This window comes from Vipera ursinii (genome assembly GCF_947247035.1).
Source record: "Vipera ursinii genome assembly, chromosome: 13".
NCBI lineage: Eukaryota > Metazoa > Chordata > Lepidosauria > Squamata > Viperidae > Vipera > Vipera ursinii.
In genome coordinates this window covers 7,345,038-7,364,487 of record NC_139526.1, presented here as the reverse complement: position 1 = coordinate 7,364,487, position 19,450 = coordinate 7,345,038, and the positions used below count along the sequence as shown (strand labels likewise).

Genomic DNA, 19,450 nt, shown 5'->3' with positions numbered 1-19,450 from the left:
AGAGAGAGAGAGAGAGAAAATGTAAAATCCTTCGCAAATAAAAGATACACTCCGTCTGTCTCTCCCCATCCTGCTAAATATATTCAAGCTTTGAACCAAAAAGCAGTCAGGTATCTTGCATGATTGCTATTGTCTTTCATTCTAGGTTTTTTTCCTCAAAATTTTCTGGAGATTTCATTTTTGCTGTCTGACATTTATGGCAAAGAAGATGACATCTCTTCCCCCCCCCATTCTGTATCTAGATTTTAAAATCCAGATTCTGGCTGGCTGGGGAATTCTGGGACTTGGAATCCATATGTTTTAAAATTGTGAGGGATGAGGAACACTCCAGTATGTGACTCCAAGAAGCAAAATGGGTTATAGACCATTGTTTGTGTGTAGCTGGAATAAACCTTTATCCACTGAAAACAGCTCCAGCCTCACTATATTGGATCTAACAATGGCATTGACTTTCCATAATTCATGGAACTATTCATCGAATTTTGTGCATCTTTCTGAGCAACTATCTCCCTTTAAAAAAAACAATAAAAGTTAATTAATCAGGGCCATGTCAATTTCTTTCTGCCCCATCCATTTGTGTCGAGGTAATTAATCATCACCCCATCAGGGGCAGAGAAAGAGTCCTTCCGGGAGACATTTATTGTCCCTTTGAATGAACGAATAAATAAATAAATAAGTGCCACATGCGGGCCTGCAGCAAATACATCTTGTCTTTCATAATATTTTATCGACACTTTTGCATGCTATAATAGACAGCAGCAGGAAGCAGCTGTAGTTCAATGCAATATGAATATTAAAGGAACAAATCGGAACGGATTTATAGGTTATTGCTTTTCCTGTTTATGTCAGTTTGGAGATTACACCAAGCAAATGAACAGTAAAAATTACTCTTCCATATGGGGAATGGTGATTAAATTTGTACATTAATTAGTCTTCTTCTTCTTCTTCTTCTTCTTCTTCTTCTTCTTCTTCTTCTTCTTCTTCTTCTTCTTCTTCTTCTTCTTCTTCTTCTTCTTCTTCTATAATTAGGGTGGCTACATATTGTAGGATCAAGTGGCATGGTGGCCTAGAGGTGATGTCAGTTGCCTCCCAGATTGAAGGTTCGATCCTAGATAATGTCAAATGTTTCTCTCTCAGGGTACAAAGAGAAAATATCTGCTGTGAACTCCATGTAGGAGTCATGAAGGGCATCCAGCCAGTAAATGCTCAACTCCACCCAGTTGCCCACCCCAAATCAAGGGTTTACAGGGTCATAAAAAGGAAAAAAAAATATTGTAAGATACCATAGAACATAAAATCATAGGGCTGGAAGGTGTCCTGAAAGTGCTCTGTTATGAACAATTAAACCCAAGCAAAGGTTTAGGCACAAAAAACCTAAAGGCTTAGTTCCTGGTTCTTAAAATTGCTTCCCAAAAATACTACTCAACCAATATCTTAGGTTGAGCTAGGGAGGGCTTATTCATGGTCCCACCAGTGTGTGTGTGTGTGTGTGTGTGTGTGTGTGTGTGTGTGTGTGAAAGAGAGAGAGAGAGAGATTCACAATATTTTGGCTAGGGAGGGGAGCAAATGATAAAATGTATATCATAATGTTGCAAAACAAGCTTTATCCCACAAGACTGCAACACAAGCACCAAAAGGTGGAGCTTGTGTGGTGACATTACAATGGAAGCTTCATCAGCTTAACACCTTCAGAGTTAGGGATGGATGGCAAGGGCTGAGGATACAGCTTACTCATTGGCAGCAGCTGTCATGTAATTGTCTCCCAAGAGATGACTCACTTTTTTTTACTTCTCTCAAACTAAATAAATAAAAGCATACCCATTCTGTTCTGTAAGACACATCATTTTAAAATTTGCCTTTCATAGATGGTAGATAGATAGATATAGATAGATATGTATAGATGAGAGAGAGAGAGAGAGAGAGAGAGAGAGAGAAGAGATTGATATGTATAGATAGGTAGGTAGGTAGGCAGATAGATAGATAGATAGATAGATAGATAGATAGATAGATAGATAGATAGATGATAGATAGATAGATAGATAGATAGATAGAATGATGAGATAGATATAGATAGATAAATAGAGAGAGAGAGATACATAGAGAGATATGAGATTACAACATTACAATATGTAATCTTGTTACCCTCTACTGTGCTAAAGAGTGTTGAATGTTGGTACCTTTTCTTTTCTTTTCCTGTGTTACACTATATTTTCTCCTTTTTCTCACCCCACCCCCCAGTTTTCTATTACTTTTTAAAATTTCCCTCTGTATTTTATACTTTGATAAACTAATAAAAATGTATTGTAAAAATTTAAGTATTATTTCTTTTTTATGTAAATATTTAATTTGATCCAATTAAATCCAGCAGATATTTCAGGTGTAGAGAGAGAGAGAGAGATGAGAGATGGAGAGAAGTGGGGGGAGAGAGGGAGAGAGAGAGAGAGAGAGAGATTTTATTGTGATAGTCTTATTTATATTATCTTCTCTTATAAGACCCTCCCAACTTCCAGAAAGGGAGAAAGGCATAAATATAAATCTCAGCAAAGCATAGTTTGTTCTGAATGTTTCACTAAGGAATCTGGATTCACACATGTCAACATTACACATAAAATGCTGAATTATCTTGTTTTCTTTTTTCTGCTACATGGTTTCTTTTCTTTCTTTTTCTTTCTTTTTGTATCGTGACTTTACAGATTGTTTCTGAGTAGAGAATTTCTTTTTTGCTGATCTGTAAGCTGCACACACAGCCTTTCCAATTAAAATGGGGTGAATAATTTCTGGCTGAAAGAGATACATGCAAAGAATGAAGTATCTCCAGAAACATTTCAACCTTGTAGATCAGGAATGGACAACCTTACCTGATCAAGATACACACTTGGATCTGGACTCTGTACCAAAAGACAGTAGAACAGGCGTGGGGGGGAAGACTCGCATCTGGTTTCATATAACATTAATTCAAATGAAATACAGGTAGTCCTCAAGTTACAATTCTTTTAGTGACCATTCAAAGTTACAGTGATAGTGAAAAAAATGACTAATGACCATTTTTCACACTTACAATCGTTGCACCATTCCCCATAATCACGTGATCAAAATCCGGATACTTGGCAACTGGTTCATATTTATGATGGTCACAGTGTCCCAGGGTCACATGATGCCCTTTTGCGACCTACTGACCAGAAAAGTCAGTGGGGAAGCCAGATTCACTTAACAACTACATGAAGTTAGTCACACAGTTGTTAAGTGAATCCGGCTTCCCCATTGACTTTGCTGGTCAGAAGGTCACAAAAGGAGAATCGCGTGACCCCGCAGGATGCTGCCACCATCATAAATAGGAGATCTTCCCCACTGATGTGAGCTATTCTGTTGAGTGGGTTTTTGTCACATGGTACGACCTTTCTTGCCACAGTTGTGAAGTGACTCACTGCAGTTGTGAAGTTAGTCGGCTTCAAAGCTGCAGTGATTCACTGTGCAACTGTGGCAAGGACAGTCCCCCAGGGTGGCAAAACTCACTTGAGAGCTCTCTCACTTTGTAATGTAAAGTTTAGTCGCTCAGTTGTAGTCATAAGCCAAAAACAGCCTGTCCACTTTGTGTCATGGTTCCTACAGATGAAACTGTTCAAAGAACTTTGAGGCATTGTTTACCTTAAAGAATCTTTATTCAAGTTTCATGGCATCAGCACGTACATGGTCAAAGCCAAAATCTGAATTGCCCTCCCCTAAACACATAGTATCAAAGCACAATTCCCTCCTCTAATTAACAGTCATAAATCACATTCTCCACTTAGGTTGAAAGGCAAACCTTCCCTCCAGTTCTCCAGCCTGCCATTTCTTATCATCTCTCATTTCAAACAACTGGAAGGAAAAATATTCTACTGCAATGTTGTTATGTCTAACTACTCCCCATACACATTCTTCCTCCTCCCCCACCCTCCCAGCATCATCTAATTCCAACTCTAAAAGTAACACACATGTTAAAGAGAGAATGGCTGCATCTTCATATATTGTCAAAGCAAGAGCATCCAATGTTAGCAGCATTGACATCCTGCTTTGCTTTTCACTCCTCTTTGGCATTCAAAAGCAGGCAGATCAGAGCAACTTTCAGAAGCCTCGATTGCCAAATGCAGGGGCCACAGGTGCTCCCCTGCTCGGATTTAAGGTCTGCTTTTCCCCTAGAAGCCATCTAGGCTTCAGGATGGTCGAGTGCCAAGCGAGCAATGCAGAGGAGAGCCAGCTGAGAGATTCATTCATTGCGTGTGACAGCACACCTTTCTTTCGGCATATGGCATCCCTGTGTAAATTCAGATCCGAGCTGGAATGCAAGCAATAATTGGCCATTAAAGAGGCTGCCTGTTTTTATGGTTTGGATGGGAATCTGCCTCCCTGTTGGGTTTAGCATATGCTACCTTTTCATTTTTCTTTGGGCTTCAAAACTTGAATATACAGTTTATAATGCTAGCCTCCTCGGGGACATCGCCAGTGTGGCGTGATGCACACAGAAGTGTCTGTATTTTAAGTTTGGGTTGATAGTTTTCTCTCTGCCCCAGTATATGTGTTAAAAGTTTATTGTCTTATGGCTCTCCAAGCAATATTAGTATGAAAATGAATGAAGACTAAATGTATATATTAATATCATTTCGGATAAATTAGCCCTCGACAGCGGTTCAGGTGTGAACATAATGGTAAGAACTACTTTGGGGTGTTTATCTTCTCTGTTGCAAATATTCCTCCCTGTTGGCTTAAACAGAACACAGAATAACAGAGTTGGAAGAGACCTTGGAGGTCTTCTACACCGACCCCCTGCTTAAGCAGGAGACAAATAGCTATACAATCTCTTCTTAAAAATGTCCAGTGATGGGACAGCCACAACTTTTGAGGCAAGCCGTTCCAATGTTTATTGTTCTGTCAGGAAATGTTTTAGTTCTAAATTGGATTTCTCCTTGATAAGTTTCCATCCATTGCTTCTTATCCTGCCTTCATTTTTTTGGGAGAATAGCCTGACCCCTTCTTCTCTATGACAGCCCATCAAATATTGGAAGACTGCTATCATGTCACCCCTAATTCTCCTCTTCATTAGACTAGATTACCCAATTCCAGCAACTGTTCCTTATATGTTTTTAGCCTCCAGTCCCCTGATCATCTTTGTTGCTCTTCTCTGCATTCTTTCTAGAGTTTCAACATCTTTTTTACATCATAGTGATCAAAACTGGATGCCATATTCCAAGTGTGGCCTTACCAAGGCATTGTAAAGTGGTAGTAACACTTCACATGATCTTGATTCTATCCCTCTGTTAAACTAGCACTGCATTGACTTTTAAAAATAATCTTATTTAATCTGAACTCTGCCTAAATATCTCTGTTCTCAAAATGCCAATTTCAGGTTTTGGTCCATAAAACATCTCTCTTCCTCTATTCAGTGTTTTGTCACCCAGACGCATTGTTGGAGTTAATTTTAAGGTTGATAATATTATAATCATCTCAGAAGACATGGTATAAATCATAATGGATTAAGGGCTAAATTCAATTTTCTTTGTCATTCTGTCACTGTGGTTCTCTTTAAAACTTTCAGTTAAACAGAACATTTGTAGGTTAACAGGGCACTAAGTTAAATTTTCAGAAACTCTACTTAAAGAATATCAAGCTTGGAAGAGCTGTGGGAACAATTGCTTATAAGATTATGCCATTTCTTTGTTCATGCAACATGTTTTAACAACATCCTCAAAATGCTAAGCTGGTTACTATGAATCTTGATGTAGGTTGGATTTGGAGGTTTGTGTGTTGTGTGAATATAACCCATTTGGTCTACAAATCCAGAAGATAGGCTAATTCATGGTTATTCACTTTATATGAATGCATTTGCAAATGCCCTATTTCTTGATGGAGAAATACCCTATGAAACCCTGGCAGGGTTTACACATGGTGCCACAACATTAACAAATCAGTTTTAAGCAAATCAGGGCTTAGACTATTATATTAATTAAGGTCTTTTAAAAGAGGCAGCAATATTATTTTTATTTATTTGTTAAATTTGTTTGCTGCCCATCTCACCACAAGGTGACTCTTTACGATGTTGAAAAGAATAAAACAACACAGAAAAATGAACATTATAATAAATTACTCTAAAAATACAAATTATAAGCTGCAACTAAAAGAGAGAGGCATATTAATGTTTGTAAATAGCCCAGAGTCACCTCTAGACAATATGAGTGGCACACAGATCTAATAAATAAATAAAATAATATTTTTTTTAGCTGCAGGAAGAACCAGCTAATACTTTCACCCTATTTTATAGGTAAAATAATTTAATGGTGCTTTCTCAGAAGCTTTTAGATATAGAACTCAAAAAGGTATCACAGTCCTGTACAAAGATAGTGAAATCAAACACTATTTGATTAAGAGAATACCACTGATTGCAAGCATAGATTTGCAGTCATTTTAGTTAACTAACTCACCATGGGAGCAATAAATTAAGGCCTTTCTCCTTTGCTTGCTGTAAATGTGGTAATTGTGGCCTATTATTCTAGGAAAGAAAAAGAAATGGAGACCAGATGCTGTCCAAAATTAAATGCAGACACTTTTTTCTGACCCTCTGCTCCATTTAAGAACAGAAGTGTAACTTCCTATGAAATCTGATCCTTCCACCCATAATCGTAAACTTCTATCCATCTAGCAAATTCGCTCCAAATAATTGAGGGCCCATCTCAATTGTATTTAGGGATCCCAAAGAGAAATAAACAGAAGTCTACTGATAAAGTATGAAAGTCACTCTCACGTTCAATATTCTGCCTTTCCATTCCTCTGTCCAGTCCTCCGGTCACCCATAAAACGATTAAAATCAGATTACTCATTTTCCGGATGACTTGCAAAGTTGAAATACTAAGAATAAAATACAAGCTGGGATTTGGTTTCTTGGGGGCAATTCCCCCCCCATTGTTTTCCCTCTAGCTAAGCTTCTTTTTGTGTGTGCAACAAATAAGGAAATGACTATTAAGAGAAAGCCATTCAATGCATGGGGGCTTAATCATTTTGGAAAGTGTTACAGGCTGAACTGGATATGGGTTTGAAGAATCTGAATACCAGGAAATTTTATATTTAAATATTTTATGTGCTCGCCCTTCTGTCCCATTTCTTACCTATAGGAGCCATGGGGGCACAGTGGTTAGAATGCTGTATTGCAGGCTAACTCTACCCACAGACTGAGGTTTGATCCTGATGGGGCTTTTATAAAAAACAGTGGGTCCCTTTTCAGTCCCAAGGTTGAAGCCACCATCTTGACATCCTCCTCCTAATAGATTCCATGGCTGGGGAATTCTGGGAGTTGAAGTCCACAAGTCTTAAAGTTGCCAAGTTTGGAGACCTCTGATTTATGTTACAAAACATTCCTTAGACTTGACAGGGCTTCCTCTGGCCTAAGCATGTGCATCTTCTGCTGGGAGGGAAATGCAATTTTGGTACATTTTTTAAAATTATGTTTCAGACTTTTTAAAGGCAAGATAAGATAAGATGATCAGATAAGATGAGGTGAGGTGAGGTGAGATAAGGTGAGGTGAGGTGAGGTGAGATAAGATATAAGATAAGACATAAGATATAAGATAAGGTAAGATATAAGGTAAGGTAAGGTAAGATAACCTTTATTGTCATTTTTACAACACACATCAAAAATGGAATTTATCTAATGAAATGAAAATATCTAATGGAAGCACCAGACCTGGTTTGGCAGTTTACTCATTTTTTGGCTTTGAATTGAACTTTCTATATATTATTAGTTATATTTCCTTACTTTGATTGAGGCTTAACCTGATAATGTTCATTGTGATTGTTAGTTAAGAGGTAGGCTCTAAAACAGGGGTGGACAACTATGGCCCCTTTATGGACTTCAACTCCCAGAACAGCTGAGCCATTTCTGAGTTGACATCTACAGTTGACGTAAAGGGGACATGGTTGCCCACACCTGCTCTAAAATCAACTCTCTGTTCATTGAAGCAGAATGGTCATTACATGCTTGCTTGTTGGTTTAGTCTGAGACTCACTTACTCTCAAATATTTATAAAAACTATATAATGTCATATCTTCTCTGTCATTGTACTTCAGTATTTAAGTACGCACAACAGCTTAAATATTAATGAGATGGAGTTAAAGAATAAACTCTCACTGAGCTCTCTAAAACCCTGTTAAGCTATGAGAGATAATAGATTCAATTCATTCATTATGATGAGCTTAGCCTAGCTTTGTTGAGTAGAATAGAATAGAATAGAATAGAATAGAATAGAATAGAATAGAATAGAATAGAATAGAATAATAGAATAGAATAGAATAGAATAGAATAATAGAATAGAATAGAATAGAATAGAATAGAATAGAATAGAATAGAATAGAATAGAATAGAATAGAATAGAATAGAATAGAAGCTGTAAGGGACCTTGGAGGTCTTCTAGTCCAGCCCCCTGCTCAAACAGGAGAACCTATATTATCTCAGATAGGTGGATGTCCAGTCTCTTCTTAAAAATCTCCAGTGATGGAGCACCCATGATTTCTGGAGGCAAGCTGTTCCACTGGTTAATTGTCTTCACTGTCAGGAGGTTTCTCCTTAATTCCAGGTTGCTTCTCTCTTTAGTCAGTTTCTAACTGTTGTTTCTCGTCCTTCCATCTGGTGTTTTGGTGAACAACCTGGCCCCCTCAGATACTGGAACAAATATAATAACTGACAATTTACCATATCCATATGATACACTAAACCCTGGCTTACATATCATGGTGACTAGGTTCTTCAAGCAAGTAAACCACATTTTAGCTTGGTGGGATGCACAGATCTGGCTACTGTTTAGTTAACTCCAAGGTCTTGTTGTTGTTAGTTGCGAAGTCGTGTCTGACCCATCGTGACCCTATGGACAATGTTCCTCCAGGCCTTCCTGTCCTCTACCATCTTCTGGAGTCCATTTAAGCTCACGCCTACTGCTTCAGTGACTCCATCCAGCCACCTCATTCTCTGTCGTCCCCTTCTATTGCCCTCAATCTTTCCCAGCATTAGGCTCTTCTCCAGTGAGTCCTTCCTTCTCATTAGGTGGCCAAAGTATTTGAGTTTTAGCTTCAGGATCTGGCCTTCTAAAGAGCAGTCAGGGTTTATCTCCTCTAGGACTGACCGGTTTGATCGCCTTGCAGTCCAAGGGACTCGCAGGAGTCTTCTCCAGCACCATAGTTCAAAGGCTTCAATTCTTTGGCGCTCAGCCTTTCTTATGGTCCAACTTTCACTGCCATACATTGCAACTGGGAACACCATAGCCTTGACTATACGCACTTTTGTTGACAGGGTGATGTCTCTGCTTTTTAGTGTGCTGTCTAGATTGGCCATGGCTTTCCTCCCCAGGAGCAAGCATCTTTTAATTTCTTGGCTACAGTCCCCATCTGCAGTGATCTTGGAGCCCAGGAAAATAAAATCTGTCACTACCTCCATTTCTTCCCCATCTATTTGCCAGGAATTGAGAGGGCCAGATGCCATGATCTTGGTTTTCTTAATGTTTAGTTTCAACCCAAGTTTTGCTCTCTCCTTCTTCACTCGCAACAAGAGGCTCTTTAGTTCCTCTTCACTTTCTGCCATTAGAGTGGTATCATCTGCATATCTTAGGTTGTTGATGTTTCTTCCAGCAATCTTAATTCCAACTTTTGATTCATCTAGCCCTGCCTTTCTCATGATGTGCTCTGCATATAAGTTAAATAGGCAAGACGACAGTATACAGCCTTGCCGGACTCCTTTCCCAATTTTGAACCAATCAGTGGTTCCGTGTCCAGTTTTCACTGTTGCTTCTTGGCCTGCATATAGGTTTCTCAAGAGACAAATAAGATGGTCTGGTATGCCCATCTCTTTAAGGACATGCCACAGTTTGTTATGATCCACACAATCAAAGGCTTTAGCATAGTCAATGAAGCAGAAGTAGATGTTTTTCTGGAACTCTCTAGCTTTCTCCATGATCCAGCGTATGTTAGCAATTTGATCTCTAGTTCCTGTGCCTCTTCAAAATCCTGCCTGTACTTCTGGTAGTTCTCGATCCACATACTGCTGGAGTCTAGCTTGTAGAATTTTAAGCATAACTTTACTAGCATGAGAAATGAGTGCAATGGTGCGATAGTTTGAACATTCTTTGGCACTGCCTTTCTTTGGAATTGGAATGTAAACTGATCTTTTCCAATCCTGTGGCCACTGTTGAGTTTTCCAAATTTGCTGGCAAATTGAGTGTAGCACTTTTACTGCATCGTCTTTTAAGATTTTGAATAGCTCAGCTGGAATACTGTCACCTCCACTAGCTTTGTTGTTGCTCAGCTTTTCTAAGGCCCACTTCACTTCACATTCTAGGATGTCTGGCTCGAGGTCAGTGAGCAACTCATTGTGATTATCAGGGACATTAAGCTCATTCTTGTATAGTTCTTCTGTGTAATTTTGCCACCTCTTCTTAATCTCTTCTGCCTCTGTTAGGTCCCTGCCATTTTGGTCCTTTATCATGCCCATTTTTGCATGAAACGTTCCCTTCATCTCACCAATTTTCTTGAAAAGATCTCTGGTCCTCCCTATTCTATTGTTTTCTTCTATTTCTTTGCATTGTTCATTTAAGAAGGCATTCTTATCTCTTCTAGCTATTCTTTGGAATTCTGCATTTAATTGGGCATATCTATGTTTTTCTCCCTTGCCTTTCGCTTCCCTCCTTTCCTCAGCTATTTGCAAAGCTTCCTCAGACAGGCATTTTGCTTTCTGGCATTTCTTTTTCTTTGGGATGGTTTTGGTTGCTACCTGTTGTACAATGTTGCGAACCTCTGTCCATAGTTCTTCAGGCACTCTAACAGGGATATGATTTAATTCATACCTGACTGGCCTAGCACTTTTCCCTACTTTCTTTAATTTAAGCCTAAACTTTGCAACGAGAAGCTCATGGTCTGAGCCACAGTCAGCTCCTGGTCTTGTTTTTACTGACTGTATAGAGCTTCTCCATCTTTGGCTGCAGAGCATATAGTCAATCTGATTTCTGTGTTGACCGTCTGGTGATGTCCATGTGTAGAGCCGTCTCTTGGATTGTTGGAAAAGAGTGTTTGCTATGACCATCATATTCTCTTGACAAAATTCTATCAGCCTGTGCCCTGCTTCATTTTGTACTCCAAGGCCAAACTTGCCTGTTATTCCAGTTATCTTTTGGCTTCCTACTTTAGCATTCCAATCTCCCATGATGATAAGGACATCATTTTTTTGCTGTTAGTTCTATAAGGTGCTGTAGGGCTTCATAGAACCGGTCAATTTCATCCTCTTCAGCACTGGTGGTTGGGGCATAGACTTGGACTATTGTGATATTGAATGGTTTGCCTTGGATTCGAACTGAGATCATTCTGTCATTTTGAGGATTGTATCCCAGTATTGCTTTTCCTACTCTTTTATTGACTATGAAGGCTACTCCATTTCTTCTGAGGGATTCTTGCCCGCAGTAGTATACCTGATGGTCATCTGAATTAAATTCACCCATTCCTGTCCATTTTAGTTCGCTGATACCTAAGATGTCGATGTTTAGTCTTGTCATCTCTTGTCTGACCACGTCCAGCTTTCCTTGATTCATGGATCTTACATTCCAGGTTCCTATGGAGAAAGAATCTTTACAGCATCGGACTTTCCTTTCACCACCAGACATATCCACAGCTGAGCGTCCTTTCGGCTTTGGCCCAGTCACTTCATTCTTTCTGGCACTACTAGTACTAGCCCTCTGCTCTTCCCCAGTAGCATATTGGACGCCTTCCGACCTGAGGGGCTCATCTTCCAGCGTCATATTGTTTTGCCTTTTGGTACTGTCCATAGGGTTTTCATGGCAAAGATACTGGAGTGGTTTGCCATTTCCTTCTCCAGTGGATCACATTTTGTCAGAACTCTCTGCTATGACCTGTCTGTCTTGGGTGGCCCTGCACCGCATAGCTCATAGCTTCATTGAATTATGCAAGCCCCTTCGCCACGACAAGGCAGTAATCCATGAAGAGGACTCCAAGGTCTACCATTCAATAAATGAAGTTTAATTGGATTATAAATCAATCCTGCAGAAATGAAAAGGTTTTCCAAGATATCTTGTTAAATTTTTAAGCTTTCTTTGGAGTACACCTTGTACTTTGAACAATAATCTCAGTATTTTTCTTAAATTTAATTTTAGACAGAACCTGTCGGTTCCATTGTAATTTTGCCACACTCTTCTTTCCTGTTCTGCAGAAAATATAGCTAATCCAATCAATTAAAAAGAAACTTTGCAGAACTTTTGCATGAATTCCTAATTAATAACAGGATTTCAATTTGGACAAACTGGTGACTCAGAGGTAGTTTTACACCTTGATGTAAAAGTAAAAATCATTCATGAAAGTTCATGGGACAAAACAGATACAGTATTTTGCTTCTCATTTTTTAGTATTATTTAATTTGTACATTGCCTAACTTCAAGCCACTCTCACCACAGTAAATGATTTGATGAACAGTTGAGGGAGCTAGGTATGTCTAACCTATTGAAGAAGGAATAGGGTGGATGTGGAACCTGTTTTCCAGTACATGAAGGGCTGGCCCAGAGAAGAGAGGATTGGCTTATTTTCCAAAGCACCTGAAGGCAGGAAAAGAAGTAAGATGGGAGCTTATCAAAGAAAGATCCAACCTAGAAGTAAGGAGAAATTTCCTGACAGTGAGAACAATTAAATCAATGGAACAGCTTTGCCTCCTGGAATTGTGGGTGCTCCATCACTGGAAGTTTTCAAAAATAAATTTGACAGCTATATGTCCAGGATCATATAAAGTCTCCTGTCTTAAGCAAAGGATTGGACTAGAATACCTCTAAGGTCCCTTCCAGCCCTATGATTCTATTTTCTATACAAAAAAATCAAGTTGAATTATTTTAGATTTCACTGCAGTGGGAAGAGAGGTCAGGGTCTCTGTTCCTTGCCTGGCCCCTGTCTGAATCCCATTTAAAAGTTTCTAGGTCCTTCCTGTGAAAGTTTTCACGTTATCATTTATCAGGTTATGTTTATGAGGAAAAGTTAACAATCTGATGCTGGATCAGTCCGTCACCAAAACAAAGAGCAGATAGAAACTAATATCTCTTAGACCGTCAGATATTTTTTTTGTTACAGCTCTACTGTTCTTCTGATTAAGAAGCACTTTCATGCTAGGAACAAATCTTTCAGGCCTTTGATTAGTCAGATTTATGAAGAAGAATGTTATGGTAGCAACAGGTGAGTTCTGAAGAGAATTATATTTTAAACTAAAAAGACCTATCTGTAGGCAGAGTAGTCTCTGGTGCTTTTTCTTCTGCTTCTTTCAAACAAAAAAGAAGGGGAGGTTTGTCTTAGGTGAATGTGGGTGGTCTGCACCTATTGATTGTTTTAGAAATGGTTGCTAGATTCCTTTTCAAGGTGAGAAATGGCTCTTGAGCTGTTCCTAAGAGATCTCTAGCCTTTTATGTAGAATGGAAAGGAGAAAATGAGGCAAAGAGTATGAATATTGATTGTTACAAACCAAACTGCAATTGATATCAGCAGTTCTTGGAATTCTTTCTTAATGGTTTCTTAAGTCTGCTGTAATAAATCACTTTTCAGAAGTTCCCAGATTCATGTGGGTCTGTATAATTAGTTTCAGACAAGCCAGCTGAGTAGAAAACTCACTCCTGTTCTATTCATTTCCTCAGCCTCTTTAAACCAAATATGAACTAGACGGCTCTTCAACTAAAGCAGGGGTGTCAAACTCAATTTCATTGAGGGCCACATCAGCACTGCAGTTGCCCTCAGGGGGCCGGGTGGGTATGGCGTGGCTGGAGTGCATATGGCCTACTGGGAGGGCGTGGCCAGCTCTACATCGTTGGCATCAAGGGTGCCTATGGGGGCCTGGGCAGGAGTGGGACAGATCTGAGGGTCTCTGGCAGAAGGAGGGTCTCTGGGCCAGGGCCAAGGCAGTGGGGGCCGTTCCCTCACTGTTTCCAGGATGGCTTCGCGGGCCACATGAAACCACTTCGCAGGCTGGATCTGGGCCCCGGGCCTTGTGTTTGACATGTCTGAACTAAAGGATACCTTCAAATGAAAGAACTACATCAAATCCTCATTTCAGTTTACTGTCCAACATTTACCGTTCAGCCTGTATTCTATGGTGAAATTAGAATTACTAGCAGAAAGCTGTAAATATATCACTGAGATCCACATGTAAAGATTACGGTTAGTATTAATAGATTCAGATGTAGTACAGTGACATTCAGGTAAAAGTAATCTGCTAAGACTTGCTTTCAATAATATAAGTGCCTTTGTTTGTTTCTTTGTTTATTAAATGTATTTAGCCATCCAACTCACATTAGGGTGACTTCAGGTGGCTTACAACATTTAAAAAATCCACCATATAATAACATGCGATTAAATAAACACAAACCCTCCCTTTTTCCTCTCACCCAGAAAACCATGGGAAGTTAAGGCCCACACATTTCAAAGTTGCCAAAAGTTGAGAAACACTACTTTCCTGAATGAAAAGGATACGTATCAGTTACATCCTACTCATCCCATCTGGATTTTTTTCATCCCAAACTCAGGCCAATCAAAGCAGCCCATCTTCAACTTCTACCAAAAGATCTATCTGAATCCAGAAACAAGTCAATGAAGACTCAGTCATCCAGTCCAAAAAGGTTGAATCACGGCAACTGGACCAAAATTTGATCCAGTTGCCAAGATTCAATCTTTTAGAACCCAGAAATGGCTTTGTGCTGGGTTTAAAACCAAGCCTTTTCTTTCCTGTATAACACACAATACCCTATCCTTGTCCTCTGTTGTCAATTTGAGAATATGACAAATTTGAGGAAGCAGACTTCATTGAGTAAAACCTACTAGTATTCACAAGGGCTAAGCCTTGGCCCTGTTGAATGCTGAATGATCCAGCCTCTTCTCCCTTTCAGAAACAGAAGGAAAGAGTATTGACACCTGTTGCATTTTTGTCTTTGTTTAGTGCCGGGGTTCCCGTATCCAGCTGCAACTGCAGCTGCTGCATACCGAGGGGCCCACCTTCGAGGCAGAGGTCGCACCGTCTACAACACATTTCGTGCCGCAGCACCCCCACCTCCAATTCCAGCTTACGGCGGGTAAGTTGTAGTCGCCCTGGGCTTCTTCAGCCTGTCGCTCTGCAGTTTCCATCTTCTACTACTTCCCTACAGGGAGGAGGCCAAAAAAAAAAGGCAATCGAGCATTTGTGAATGCCAGGCGCAACCATTTTGTCTCACCACACCAACCTCGCACAGCGTGGAGCCAATCTCAGTCGCCTGAAGTGGATCACCTTGCACACGGGGGTTGACAAATGATAGTAATTTGCCCTGTCATGGTTGGTGGCTTTCAAGCATTTTGTGTGTCCCATGTTGTTATGCAAATTCCCCTTGAGAAGGAACGCCAGGGAGAGGAAACGCATGGGAGCAGAGCTGGGTTGGAGGGAGATGGCAAACATCTGGTTCTTGAGGAGGTGGAATCATATTTTAAATCTATTTTTAAAGTGAAAATTTGACTTGTAACCCAGAAGGATTTAATGTATTATTACAGTTAACAGCAAAATGATGACTACATAAAAAGCTGGTATTTGCTCTAAGTTTGTAGCAAAGAATGTAATGCTTGTGGAGAACTGCCCAGCCAAACATATAAATTATTGTGGGGGAAAGGCTAGATTTTGCACTTATTGTCTCTTAAAATGCCACACATTTATTTCTCCCATACAAGAAAATATTGTTTATTCACTCAACTAGGAGATTAAGGAGAAGGCAATCCCCCTAGGGTAGGGGGTCTCCAAATTTGGCAATTTTAAAACTTGTGGATTTCAGCACCCAGAATTCCTCAGTTGGCCATGTTGGCTGGGGAATTCTGGGAGTTGAAGTCTACAGGACTTAAAGTTGTCAAGTTGAGAGAGCCCTGCAATAGGACCATTAGAGACTACCTGCTCTATATGTCGCTGAATTCAATCCAGTCCAACCATAGAAAAATTAGCCCATTCCTCTTAGATTTTTTTTGGTCTTCTTTCCATTTCTTGAAGCATATATAGCAGGGCAAGATATAGAGAACTGAGGTCTCTAGCTTTCTTGAAACAGAAGCATAAGTCTGGAGAGACGTTACTTTCACTTATTTGCAAAGTGTCTAAGAAGCCATGGTAGTAATAGTGCAGCAGATCAATTGGGACAGTCCTTCCTCTCCCCCCCTTTTTTCTCTCTTGAATTTGAAAAAGAAAAAGAAGAATGCCTTTGTTAAAACAATCAGCTGAAATGGCTGGCCAAATCACTGATCTTCCACTGCTGAAGGTAGATTGGACTCCCAGACTCCATCCAGACCTAGTCAAGTGATTTAAGGGGCAAGGAAGGATCCCACTATTGTAAAAAGACTGTGAATCTAATTCAGTGGTGGGATTCAAATATGTCAACAACCGGTTCTCTGTGTGGGTGTCACTTCCAGAAGTCCATTCTGGGCCTGGGCAACAAAAAATTAGCTACCAGTTCTGCTGAACTGGTGTGAACTGGCTGAATCCCACCACTGGACTAATTGGAAAAACTTCACACTCTATAATTATCAGAAAAAACAATAAAATACAAGGGAGACTCCATTTGAAAGCTTAGAAAAACCCCATTTGAACCTGAAGTTGATATTTTTCATTCTGTCTGGAAGACTGCAGCAAAATATATCAGTAGGCAGTCTCAGACAATAAGCTACTTCCATATTATCCCTAGGTAGACGGAATTTTGACTTGGCTTTATTTGTTAATCTAAAAATCACAAACCAAGTAAATGTGAGAGTACATACTTATTTTACTCTCTTCCCATTTTATTAGGGTTCAGCTGAGCTTAGAAAACAATGGACAGAAATCCTCCCAAATTGAAATTGAAATTTTTATTCTGACTTTATCCTCATTATGGCTGTCCATACTTTTTCTACTTCTGTTTACAAGGACTTCAGGTAGTCCTTGACATACAACCATAATAGAGGCTTCCCATCACAATCGTAAGTTGTGACTGTCATAAAGTAGATCACCCATGTGACCTGATTGATCTTACGGCCTTTATTGCAGCAGTTGTTAAGTGAATGCCAAGGTCGTAAAGCAAACACTAAGATTGCAAGGTGAAAACCTTGTTTACGGCGGGGCCAGCTTTGCTGAAAACTAGAAGTAAATGCCAACATGTGGTTACATGATTGTGGTAGGGTGGGGGTGGGGGCAGCTATCAAATCTTTAGAACTGGATCATAAGTATTCCTGAGGAGATCTATCATAACTTTGAACATTTGCTAAGCAGCTGAAGGAGATGACCAGGCTGAGCCTGAGGGAAAGTCAAACACATCATCAGTCTTGAGTCCCTTTGTGCCCACATGAGATCTAAGTCCAGCCCACTGTGAATTCCTTATCTACTGCCAATTTGCTTTGACTGTTAGTGGTTCAGATTCTTGTTCAGAGAGCTTTAGCATACAATAAACCTTGATACTCATCTGAACTGTCTGGATTTTCTGATTTCCCTGGCACTTGACAGCAACTGTAGAGAGGTGATTCTGATTTTAATTGTGACCGATTTGGAGGAGGATGTGTGTGTTAAATCTTCCCGATAATAAGTTCTTAAAACTTCATTTTTCCCCAAGTAGGATACTCATCTTGAGACAGAAGAAAGCCATTTTAACAAATGGAGAACAGATGTACAATTATTAAAGTGGAAAAAAGCACTGTTTGATAGAATGTTGAGAACAGTTGCAAAATATAATGACACACTATACACTATGTTGCTTTCAGAATTACATTCCATCATTTATTTTTTCCTGTTACATTTTTTTTCTTTCACATACATAAAATCAAGATCAGAAGATGCTTTTGGTCTCAACTGAGAACAACTTTTTATGGCTTGTCATTAATCCTGGACTATAGTAGAAAGAGAGATAGTGATCTATCAGTTTTTCAGACAAATGTACATTATTTCACTCTGTCAAATTTTCTGGGAATAATAAAAAAGAATTCTTCTTTATTCTGTACAACTTTTCTACACAGGCAGGTTTTGGAAAACAATTTTTCACACAGAGAGAACCAAGTTCCTAAAACTCTTGTGTTTTTAAAAATATAACTACTATATTTTCCCAATAATAAGACCTAACCCTAGCCCTAGCATGATTTTTCAGGATGTTCGTAATATAACCCCTACCCCCCAAAATAAACCACAGTTAAGATCATCAGCCAGACAGATGCATTTAGTACTGTATTTTCCCCAATATAAGACCTAACTGAAAAATAAGACCTAATGCTTCTTTTGGAGCAAAAATTAATATAAGACCCGGTCTTGTTAAGATGGGTTTATATCTTATTCTCTCATGTAAATCCCTCAAATATATCCTGTGCTCTACATTTTTTTCTCTCCAGAAAATAAGTAGGCTGAGAACTTAAAATTTTATATTCTTAGGGTACTTCTATATTGACTCCAAGGTCCAATTTGTTGAGTGTAATTCAAGATACCAGAACAGAGCACCAGATAACAACTAGCAGGTTGAAATGAAAAGGAAAGAGATTCAGGATGAACCTTAAGTTTTTTCTGAAGTCCTCTTCATGGCCATGTTGAGGCTCTTGATGATAGGATGGTTCTTGAAATTGAATTAATAAGTAAATAATGCATGCATTTAAAGGAATTTCCCAACAACAAGAGCTTTGAGATAGTGGAACAACCAGTCAAGAAAAGTAGTGGTTCTTTTTTGCTGAAGATTTTCAAATGGGTTTGTTTTGGAGTTCTCTACACTTCTTTTCCCAACAAAGCCAGGGCAGAGATTCTTTCTCTTGCTCATTTAGCATTTCTTTCTCAGGCTTTCCACTTCTTCAGGATCAAGTATCTTCTCTGAAACTCTCCCCATAATAGTTTGCTCATTTTTTTCCTCCTGTCCTATGGTATTTTTTCCACATAGTTTTTCCTCACAAGAGCATCCCATTGAGGTAATTTGGCATGAGTGAGAATGACTGGCACAAGTGTTGTCAATTTTGTGGCTGAGGAGAGAATTAAACTTAGATTTAATTGCTTTCAGATCATGTAATGTAATTACACAGTCCCCAGGATTCATCCAAAGCAGCCCTTTCTTGCAAATATTTGGGATAGATGGCAATGCTGATTATTAGAACAAATGCTGTATTCAGTGGTGGGATTCAGCTGGTTCGCACCACTTCGGCAGAACCGGTAGCTAATTTTTTGTTGCCCGGGCCCCGAATGGACTTCTGGAAGTGGCATCCACACAGAGAACCAGTTGTTCACATATTTGAATCCCACCACTGGCTGTATTGCTACCAAGACACCTTTGTCGCTTTGCATTTCAGGGGAATATTTTGGGACAAAAATATTGAAAAGTTGTTTTTATCCCTACTGTTTTTTTGACAAATAATTCCTGTTATGCAAGACATTCAGTATTCCTTAGAACACAGCTTGAAATGCAGGTTTAAA

General features: G+C 39.4%; 1 protein-coding gene across 4 annotated transcripts in view; it reads left to right on the top strand.

The window, feature by feature from the left end:
* RBFOX1 (RNA binding fox-1 homolog 1) overlaps nt 1-19,450 on the top strand; it is a 494,862-nt gene that overhangs the window by 386,865 nt on the left and 88,547 nt on the right. For all 4 annotated transcript variants that reach the window (XM_083373025.1, XM_083373024.1, XM_083373022.1 and 1 more), the window contains one exon: nt 14,978-15,110. In XM_083373025.1, the coding sequence (XP_083229151.1) occupies nt 14,978-15,110 (133 nt within the window). The remainder of the gene's footprint in view (nt 1-14,977; nt 15,111-19,450) is intronic.